Source organism: Habropoda laboriosa, unplaced genomic scaffold (genome assembly GCF_001263275.1).
Source record: "Habropoda laboriosa isolate 0110345459 unplaced genomic scaffold, ASM126327v1 scaffold119, whole genome shotgun sequence".
In the NCBI taxonomy this organism is placed as follows: Eukaryota; Metazoa; Arthropoda; class Insecta; order Hymenoptera; family Apidae; genus Habropoda; species Habropoda laboriosa.
Genome location: NW_017100225.1, coordinates 397,291 through 408,272, shown reverse-complemented (window position 1 = coordinate 408,272; position 10,982 = coordinate 397,291). Strand labels below are relative to the sequence as shown.

The window sequence follows — 10,982 nt, the reverse complement described above, 5'->3', positions numbered from 1 at the left end:
AAATTTTTCTCGATATTGGTATTCAAACTTCCCCGTTTCTTCGATCTATTTACTTGGTCTGTTTCCGGTATCGACGTCGACGTTGCAACGGGAGTAACGAAAGGAACGTTCTCCGGGATTATAACGTATCTCCAAAAGTCCATCTCGGGTGGATTTTTTCTCCGGATCGACGGTTTCTTTATCTTATTACGCGGAAGAGTAGAATCGAGGGAATTCCAGGGGATCCTTTGGAAGGGTAGGGAAACGTCGTCCGCCCTTGGATTCGACGGACTTTGATTAAAACTTTCCCTCGAACTGGCCACACCGTTGTCGGAGATTTCGCCGGGGTAAACGCGACTTTGCTCGGTGATGCTCTTCACATAGGAAATCTCTGGATTATGATACTGTACCGTGGTGAACTTCAATTCTTCCTTCTTCTCGATCCTATTCTCCTCCTCGGTATCAAGCGAGGAATCGCTGGATACAGGGAAATCGCCTCTTCTACCTGCAACGGTGAAAATTAGTCTACTCTCGTCTACGACACTTTTCGATATCGATTTTTCGTAGCCAGACGTTACACTCCCATAAGTATCTCGGGAAATAGCGGGAAACGTAATAACTGGAATATCGTTAATTAAATCTGCCGACACGTTCGATTCCACCGTTGAAAATTCCCCGCTTCTCGCGCTAATAGGATCATCTTTATTTTCGTTTAACTCGTCCACCGTAAGGTTGTTCGCGACGATCCTTTGATCTTTTGTGAAATCGTCGATAGTCGAAATCAGGGAGTTTCCGTAGAAAAATCCCCGGCTGTTGTTTATTTCACGTTCCGTTTCTGTCGCTTCTGGCTCGTTCGTTCGCAACCTCCCTTCATTAACCGCATGGTTATCCGGATAATTATTCGACGCTGCCGTGTATTTTCGCCCGGTGGTGTTTACGCCTGGAAAAACGCTAATGTCCGCCTCCTTTTCCACGATTTGCACGGTCGTAGAGCTGAACGCGGTTCCAACAGGTGAAAACGCGACGTCGCTCGAGGAAATATTATTAGCTATTGTATCGGAATCGTCCTCTTTATTTTCCCTCGTTACGTTCGAGCTCGTGAAAGCGGTTTGTTCGATGGATCTTTCGTCGCTAATGGTGCTGCTCGAAGTGAAACCTTCTGCAATTTCTCTCGAATCGATCATCGTCGAGCGATTAACATTCTTCGTTTGCTTCGTAGGCTCGAGCGTGGCGTTAGTTTCACAGGTAGACGACGCGTTTGTGCTAGCGAAATATTTAAAAAAGTATGAAAGAGAAGAAGCAAATTGGGGGTGAAGAAAGAGTTCGTCGTTTAACCCTTCCGACCCGACGGCGTTTGCAGGTAGGCCGACGTGAAATTTAATAGTCCGTTCACGACGGCCGACTTGAAATTCAGCCCTAAACATATCGAATTGTTTATTAAGTACTTGAGTCTTTGACAATATTGTGATTTTAATATACCATATTCAGTATTGTACTGATGTAAGCGATATGGCTGGGAGACGCGACCAACCGTCGTTTTAGAAAAGGACACAGTGGAATCGTCACCATGACGTAAAAAAGAACGTAGCGTGCATAACCCCCCTGCTAAACTGAATAATTAAGAAAGGAAAGCGGTGACACATTCTCAGAGTCGGTACGCGGTACCGATGTCGGGTCGGAAGGGTTAAAGCTACACATACACATACAGTGATGAAATTATTAGAGCCACGGTAAGAAATATATGTTTCTTGTGTTTGTGTAGAAATAATATCACGATATCAATTTTTCACTACAGATACGCAAGAAGTTAAGTTTAACTTATGTAATTATAAAAAATACAGTTAAGAAGTAATAACAAGGTCAGTGTTTTGCCGCAATTACCTTCTAAGTAAATTACTATACACGATAAGCAGCAAAAACACAGCAATGAAAATTCAAATACCGAAGATCTATAAAGCAACAAAACTGTACACGCGGCGGTTGTCAAGTGGCTACTGTCTATACTGATACGAAATAACGTCCGTGTGTCAAATACTGCCTAAAGTGCCGCCAAGTGTGTATTTGTATGTTAGAAATTCATGTTCATCTGTTTTTTCTCCTTCTTGTTGAAAATAAAAATGCAAATATGTATAGTCGGGGCCACGATATAGCGAGGTCGTAAAATCGGTTAGGCGTCAAAGTAAACATGTTTTAGCTGCCGGGACCCGAAAATTGACAGAGATACGAGCAGATAAGTACTTGAAACCATGGTCAGGACCGTACAAAGAATTCTTGTATCCAGCGAAAGTCAAACTGATTCTAATATATTTACTGAAAATTGAGTTCAGCTAGGACAATTTAGGGTTTTTTTCTTCTGGGAAAAGCCGCATTTGGAAGTACGGTTACAAGATGCAGATAGAAAATGCAAAAGGATTGTGTAGCTTTAATATTAACATATTTTCCATTTGTAAATGAAATACCATTTTCTACTTGAAGTACCAAATCATATGCTACCATTCGTTTATTGTTGGAACCCTCAAACAGACTGCAACACACGGCCTTGAGTGCCGCAACATCAATCGATGCCGATTTTTGAGAGTTTAATTTACGACCTCGCTATATCGTGGCCCCAACTATACATTCAATTGACAATCATCTGTGTTCCTTTCAGAAAGATATGATTTGACTGCCTGCGTTAGTGTTAATCGAAAAATTAATCGTTACAACATAAAACAGTATTAGGTTACCATACTGGTATCAACCGAATGATTATTCATGTTAATAATGCCATCTCATGTATAGACCCTTCCACTTGAACGATCGCTGCTTAGCTTGCCACTTAAACGACCAACTACTTTAATCATTATATTCATTTTATATAAATTCCTACCTCACTATGCCACTATTGCCATGTATTATACTCCCGTATAAATAAATAAATAAAACTGTCTCCAATAATTCGATCATCCACTGTATAAGATATTCTTCTACTAACCTGCTCTGAAATCTACCTCCGGTACCACCGAAACTCTCTTCCATCCGGAAGTAAGCCACCGCTAAAATTCGAAAAAGACGACCCAGTTTCTCGAAAAAAATCGACCCCTTCGGTTGTGCTTTCCGTAACAGAATTAGCCTAGCCCAGTCCGATTTCAACGCGCCGAACGGTAAAGCTGTAACCGGACATTCGAATCCACCGATCATCATATCGATCGTTGGAACATTCTCCAAGTTCAACGTAGACAGGTAATCCTCCAGTTCGCCGATATCGAACTCCGAACAATCGTCATGTAGCACGTAGGAACTTGCCTCTGCGAGGTAATTTTCATTCGTTTTCTCTCTCGTATTATATAGGCATTACAAGTACGGTGAAGAAAACTTACTGGTGAAGATGGAGAGAACGAACGTTGACAAATAGAGAAACAGACATGGAACCAGTATTCGCGACATGATCGCTAGGCCAACTGAGGCAAGGCGCTATATTCTATTTCGTCGGAATCGGCACATTTCTGAATGTGACTATGTCCGCGAATTCCTTTTTCGCGACACGTGACAGTGTCTACTTGTATAGATCTTTGGATGTATATCAAGAATAAACGAATCGAGCTTACTTCCCCCGTTTTATTTTTCTATTCTCGTTTTAACTCTAACACGTTCTTTCAACGAAACATATATGTTATATATACATAGTCGTCTCGTTCGCGTATATAAAAGTTAATAGTTACAGTTAGAATCTGTACAGATATTTGTAATGGTCGCAGAAGCAGCGTTTCTTCGCAGCAGGTACAATTTATGACTGGTGGTTTGTGGCGAGGTATATACGTCCAAACGGACGAAGGAACGAAATGGGCAAAGAAAGGATTTTTCCGAAGAATCACTTGATACTTTCGAGAATGAAAGAAAAGCTACGCTGTAAACAGTGCCAGCTGTATGATGTATGAAAGGTTTCAGGTCCACGATCCCATTTGTCATCTCTCGTAACACGCGCGCCGCTCGCAGTTCCTCGCGAAAAGAAGCGTTCCTCACGCTGCGCGACCCACGCTTCATGCAAGAAAGATACAATGCGGTTGAAATTTGTTAAACTACGCGTACAAACGTTCTTCGTACCGCAAAGATGAACAAGTAGAAGTAAAAGAGGTTCGCGTGAGAAAGAAGTGACATCAAAATATTCATTTTTCTTCTCTTTCTCTTTCTATTTCGACGGGTGCCACGCGCATCGATCACGAAAAGAAGCAAACACGCAAAATTTTCCATTTTTCTTTTTTTACAAAATGTAAGAATTCACCGTACAGTGTAGTTTCTTCTCATCGTTATCTTTATTATCATCATCATTATCATCATTAATATTAATATGAATATCCTTTATCGTTATTATTATCATTATCATCATCATCATCATACCCATCGTTTATTACTATATCGTTACTATTATAATATTTTGCTCCACAAATATAATCGCGCGCTTAACTATTTATATGTGTCTAAATTTGTATCATTTGTTTACTTGTTGGTTGTTTGTTGAAACCCTGAGACTACGATTCTACCACCACGGCGAATCGAAATACACATATATATTACGAAGAAAATGCTTATAAAAGTCATGAAAATCCAACGTCCACAACCGCGACGCGTCAAGTCAGATTCGTAAAAATGTTTTTTTTTTTCGTTTTCGTTTGTTTTTGTCTGTTCCTCTTATAATTCAATGATCGCGCAGCGCACACCAGAGGATGAATCGACTCGCCTCTCTCTCTCTCTCTCTCTCGTTTCCGTTTTATCATTTAATCAAACATCAAGCCTAACGTCTCGTCGTTTCCGCAATGATCGATCGATCGATTTAGCAACGAAATAATAATATCTGCCAAGATGTCTTTAGGCCTCTGCAAATGTCGTTCGCTTGAAATAGTTGCTTCTTCGCAAAAAAAGAACAGAAAAAAAAACACGCACGACGTGCTGATCGACGGGAAAAAAAAAAATAATGAAAAAAGAAAGAAACGTTTTGTGAACGTTTTAAAAGAAATTTTGCGCCAACGAGACAATTAATGTACCCGAAAGGGCGCGTATATCACAGTTCGATGGAGGAGCCGCCCATTGGCTGTGGTGATTAAAGAAAAGAAAAGAAAAAAAAAAGATGCTGATATATTTTGACACGAATAAAACTGAAATATTTTCAAACTAATCATTATCTACTCGCTCTCTCAATTAATACACAAATCTGATATCTCTTATTTTCTATATTAATAGTATCGCTGTCTGAAGCAAACATCGATACTGAACAACTTTCATTTACTTTTTGAAACGAACGACGCCTGGCGATACTATCAACACGTGACAAAGCGCCGTTCCCAACACAGACTACTAATTCCCTGGCAAATATTCGCGTAAACTAAGATTAAGTGTCCCAAACTTTCGTTAGAATTAATATCTGTCCAATATCATCATCGTCATCATCCCCGATAAACGATCGACGCTTGATTCTTTTCCGAAGTTTACAATCTGAAAGGCAGTGTAGCGAACCGTATTTATTTAAGAGAAAAAAAATGAAACAGAAAAAGCTGAGAAGAAACGTGAAACACAAATTCGCCGTGGCTTAACAGCCATTTTTTTCGTTTTCTTTTTCTTTTTCTCTTTTTTTTTCTGATTCTTTGTTTTTTTTGTTTTTTTTTTTTTTGTTTTCTTTGTCGTCCCCCGTCGCACATTCGTTGCGCCGTCTGTTTCACACAGTGAGGAACGAACCGTTGTTAAAGATAATCGAGAGAAACTAATGGAGGAAGGGCACGCAACACGTAAGCGCCACTTGTCAACTATTTGCATCGTGTATTTAAATGCAGGAAGATTAAACAAAGTTTCCAAATGTTCGAAGAACGGATACGTAATACACAAATTATTTAAAAAAAAAAAAGAAAGAAAAAAAGAATTAAAAAAAAAAGAAAGAAAAAACTTAAAAAGACGTCGCGATCGTTCGACCGAGAGAAAGTGAAATGTAATCGCATGTCCTGTTAAATATTGCACTCTTGAACAGTCACATTCCGAAATTTCGCGTCAACGGCACAAGGTTTCGATCGATCCCGATCTTCTTAACAACTAATTTACTTTTATATTTATTTATAACTTTCCATTAAATAATTTCTTTCTTTCCCCCGTTTATAATTATCGTTTTCAACCCGCGAGTTAACAAAAGGCTGATCGTAAATATCGACGAAAACCTTGCGCCATCTTGTTCGCGTCTGTAATCGACAAATAAAAAGACTCCGTTAATTTTGTTGTAAACACGGTTTTTCCTCCCTTTAAAAATGAACGTTTTTGTTTTTTTGTTTTTTTGTTTTTTTTTTTTTTTTGCGTGTGAGTAGTAGCTCCTATACGATAATTACGATGTCTCGCTTCGAAGAAAGCGATATTATGCGCAAGATCCGTGCACAGATCTCGTAACAATAATAACTAGATAATAAAGATCCCTGAATACATATAATATAATATAATAATATAATATAATATATATTCGCCTACGCTCTCTGTGTGGCACGCGCGAATAACATTTCGCAATCATTTCAACAATCGATTAAATTCATTATTAATTTTTTTTTTCTTTCTCTGCTCTTCCTAAGAACCTGGCAACCTGGCCAAAGGTTCGTTCTCGAAACATGATTTCCACGATACCTCGTAAAAAACAGCATGGCGCTAATTAGAGAACGATCCAGCCATTCTTTCGCTTTTCCTTGCTCACTGTTCACAGCTCTGTTCGCATATAATTGGTTCAATTTGTACAACGACACATGCTAACTTCATTCGCTGAACTATATATAACTATGGATGTTCAATGCAGTACACACATCGATTTTACATTTATCGGTCTTTACACTTAGCAGTATTAAAATGTGCAGTTACTCTATATAAAATGACGTACCAATTCTCATCGACGCTATTAAAAATATAGAGTTCGCGACGTTCCTCTAGCTTCAAATTGACTGGATTCATTTTTCTTCTTTTTTCTTCTTTTTTCTTTTTTTTTTCGTCTTTCTTTCATCAGAGATAAAGACATAAGTAAAATAAGATTCGAATCGGAGCTACAGGTAATTTTGATTGAACTGGTAGTATTTGGTAACACGATGCTAACTCTATAACGTCAAACACCCACAGTTAGTACATTTGCGTTTGATTTCTACGATATCACCGGTTCGGTGTAGCGATCTTACCGATCAGTTCGTAAATGAAAACGTTTCTTTTTTCTTTATTTATTTGGTAGGTTCATCTGTCTTGTCGACAGGTTTTTCATAAACTATCCTAAAGTGAGAGCTCCGGGAAAAAGCATCTCGCGTCTTGTACTACGTATCATACTACGTAACATCGTTCTTTTGTTTTCTCTGTACCTGTAAAAGGGGTACTCGAAAAGGAAAGTTTGGTTATTTCGACGAAATAGTGTGCCTGCTATCTTAAGGTGTTTCGCGAGTTTCGACGACTGCTGGAATCCACTCGCCAAAGCTCTAACGCTTCAACACTTTCGCATTTGAAAAATAAAGCCCTTTTTTTCTTTGTTTATGAGTCCTTCTCTTGAAAAGAAAACGAATAAAATTGCACAATCTCCGTTCCTTTTTTTTTCTTTTTTCTTTTTCTTTGCATTTCACTATCACTCACTGTCTCTTCCGCTTATACTTGTGTAAGGGACGCGACGGAACGCGTGCCCTACTCTCACTGTCAACGTGTTAGAAGTATAACGCTGATACCACGTGTTTGGTAACAGCGATTCTATCAAGTCCTTAATACGGATATTATTTGAAATTGAGTTCAAGATGGTGTGTACTTCATCGATAGTAGGCAGCTTCTAACATTTCTACGAAGAGCTTGTTCATCGGTACTTTTCCCGTTCGATAGACACTAGACCAGAATTTTCTAACAATTCCATCAACCTGCCTGAGACTGGGCAACACTAGGAACATGTTTTGAATGGCACGAAGCGTTTGTCCTGGTCGTATCGCCGCCACACAATCTGACAAGGAATTTAGTATAGAATCTCGGAAGCGATAAAGCGTCTGCGGCTCGTCTGACCTCGCGTCACTGTTTGCCAGTATCAATGCCTTTAACACGTAATATTCCTCCCTGGTTAAGCCCAATCGTTGAAGCCTTTCGACGATCTGAATACACTGTTTGAAAAGAAAAAGAAGAGAAAGTAAGTAAGAACGTTAAATGGATAGCATCGAAACGATGTTACGATGATACTCACATGCGTGTATAGATCTAAACAATGACATTCGCGTGCAAGTCGCTCGTCGAGGGTAAAATCTTGGGCAAACCTTAATCTACCATTATTTGGCATGCTTCTCCATGCGAGGCTAAACGTCAATATCTCGGCCCATGTACTTTGCAAAAGTCGCATTTGGTCGTTTAGAGCTAAACTAACGAATCCAGGAATCTGTTTTGCCCAACCTTAAAAATTCATTCGCACAATGATAAATTAGCGAGTTCAGTCTTAAACATGACTTCGTATTCGTATAAATAATTAAATAATTAAAACATATTACCGATTATTCCAACCAATTCTCGATCGTACAAGTCAGATAACTGTCCAAGCACTCTCTGATCCGTATCAAGTGTATAAGAGAGATTGGACACTTGTAGCATGTCGGGTTCACAGGCAGTCAGAACTTCCAGCATTTTATTATCTATCGATAAATGAAATCCTTATATCATTTAAACATTTCATACTGTCGTTTATTTTCTACATGTTGGAAAAAATATATTTCGTGTCACGGTAGTAAGAAGAAAACTCTAAAACTGAAGCGAATTCAAATCTCGACTCGAATAAAATAAAATGAAAGGAGCCGATAGCTTACTTATTATTTCGTTAGAAGCTCCTGTCGCTACGTTTGCTAGAAAGAATAAAATATTAAAGATTTATAATTGTGTCTATCGGGATATGTATGTGATTGTTGTACGTGTTCTATATTGATGCGATCGCGATCGAAACGAGATATATATTAATAAATGCAAGGATTATTTAAAGTAAAAAAAGAAGAAAATTTACCTTCCAACGGAGCTGTTTTCACCAGAGGGTAGGGATCGGTGGATCTTCTATATTTTTGTCTCCCTCCTCTAACACGATCCAATCGTACACCCTCTTTCAGCATGCCTTGTCTAAGGCACTTTTGGAACCTGCACGCTTGGCAAGCTTTTCTCCTACGTTTATTTATCTCGCATTCCCCGTTCGCTGGACATGTGTACTCGATGTTACCTGTGAAATTACTCGCTATTTTATTGTAATATACGTGGTTCTCCTCCAGGTAGCACCAATGTTAGTTCCATCAGTACACACACACACACACACACTTACAAATAGTGACACGTATGAATAAAGGCGTATTATCAGAATGCTCTAATATCTAAGAAGGATATAACAGAGAGGAGGAGAGACAAGGAGAGGGGGGGGGACAAGGAGAAAGAGGGAGAGAGAAGGAGAAAAGAGATAGAAATAGCGTTTAAGTGATTAAGCGATTATAATTAATCCCGTGGTGCTACCTGGAAAATGCTTGACAAGGAAATATTTATAATCGCGAAGGAGCTCTCCTTACCTTGTATGGTTCTCTTGAAGAAAGCTTTGCACGCTTCGCAAGACGCAACCCCATAATGAAATCCACTCGCAACGTCTCCGCACACCAAGCAAAGCCTTCTCGGTATTATATCCTCCTCTTTAATACCTTCCTAAATAAAACCAAACCCATAGTCTAATTTCAAAATCGTACAAACTCATCTTCTGCAAGAATCAAACTAATCAAATCACGTATGTACCTCTGGAGTCCCTAACGGTTGCGTAGTCGAAGAACAGTGATGCATTTCCGGGCTACCAGGGCTACCACCGCCTCCGCCATAGTCTGGCGGCACTTCTATTTTACTGCAAATCACCTGAAATATAACAAAAGTACCTCTGTATTATTGTTGTAAAAACCATACCGTCGTATCATTCAATGCTACTTTACATTTTCGAGTAAACTCACGAATTAGAACGTTTTCGAGCGTAAAAAACAACTTGTCCGAAAAAATACCTCTTGATGTTGAAGAGTGGTGGTCGGAGAACAGACTTGATAGTTTTGCGTGGGCGTGGTAGGATTCTCGATTTCTTGCTTGATGTTCGCCATGGTCCTGTTGTTTCCAATCATATTCTCGGTGCCGGCACCGGGCATCATACAGACCTGAAACAATCGAGACAGAACATCTCACGTTTCCGTGCACATCCTCCTCTCCCTCCCCCTCTCTCTCTCTCATTTTCGTCGTATTCATCGCCTATGACCACGGACTGGCTGTGGCTCTCGCTTTTAAGCAAGTAGTACCGAAAAGCGAAGAGACGGAGGTCTGCTGGCTTTGCAGTCGGCTGCACTTTTTTTCTCCCGCTATTTTTAAACCACGACCAAACGCCTCAAGCATTTTTAGAATTGACTTCAGAAAATTCGCGATACGTAGGCATCGATGTTCTCGGAATATGAACGCCGACGTTTCTCGTTATAAGTTCTTACAATACAGTCTTTACCAGCCACACCTTTTCACTACTTTCCTACCTATCTCTCTTCCTTATCCCTGTTTTCCAAAAGTATTTGTTCCGTCTTCTAAAATAGAATTCGACAGTAACAAGTGAGTCTATCCAGGAGATTTCACCTGTTATCCAAAATTATTTCTTCCATTTACAGAAAAAATGTGATTCGGCAGTAGCAAGTGAATCTATCCAGGAGATTTCACCTGAGAAAGATAAATCGTAACGTAGAGAAGAAACGAAACGCGAGAATCGTAGCTGAAAACCAATAGGCGACCACGATCGTTTCTGTAAAAGGGTAGAGAGAAGGGAACAGAGTGTGTGCGTGTGTGTGTATTGCAGGAGGCTCCTGGCGAGAAAGGGATCCTTAAACGAACGGTTAGGTAGGTAGGGCGCGATGGTGAACAAAGTAACGGTGAAAGGATTGCGTAAGTCTGTTCCTCTGCAGCCCTCCGCTACTACTCCGTCGGTATCGTATATTAAATGCACGCAGAAAGGGGCGCGCGAGGCGGGA

The 10,982-nt window shown here is 39.8% G+C and overlaps 1 protein-coding gene across 6 annotated transcripts in view; it reads right to left on the bottom strand.

The window, feature by feature from the left end:
• Positions 1-7,537: 7,537 nt before the first annotated feature.
• The window catches only part of LOC108571167 (steroid hormone receptor ERR2), a 13,735-nt gene continuing 10,290 nt past the window's right edge, over positions 7,538-10,982 (bottom strand). For 2 of the 6 annotated variants that reach the window (XM_017933154.1, XM_017933152.1), the window contains exons 2-8: positions 9,987-10,133; positions 9,733-9,846; positions 9,516-9,645; positions 8,972-9,193; positions 8,469-8,609; positions 8,171-8,373; positions 7,538-8,090 (exon numbers count right to left, since the gene is read on the bottom strand). In XM_017933154.1, the coding sequence (XP_017788643.1) occupies positions 7,752-8,090; positions 8,171-8,373; positions 8,469-8,609; positions 8,972-9,193; positions 9,516-9,645; positions 9,733-9,846; positions 9,987-10,133 (1,296 nt within the window). In that variant the 3' untranslated portion in view covers positions 7,538-7,751. Of the gene's footprint in view, positions 8,091-8,170; positions 8,374-8,468; positions 8,610-8,780; positions 8,817-8,971; positions 9,194-9,515; positions 9,646-9,732; positions 9,847-9,938; positions 10,134-10,982 lie in introns of those variants that run through there. The other 4 variants (XM_017933150.1, XM_017933151.1, XM_017933155.1 and 1 more) reach the window with 4 other exon arrangements.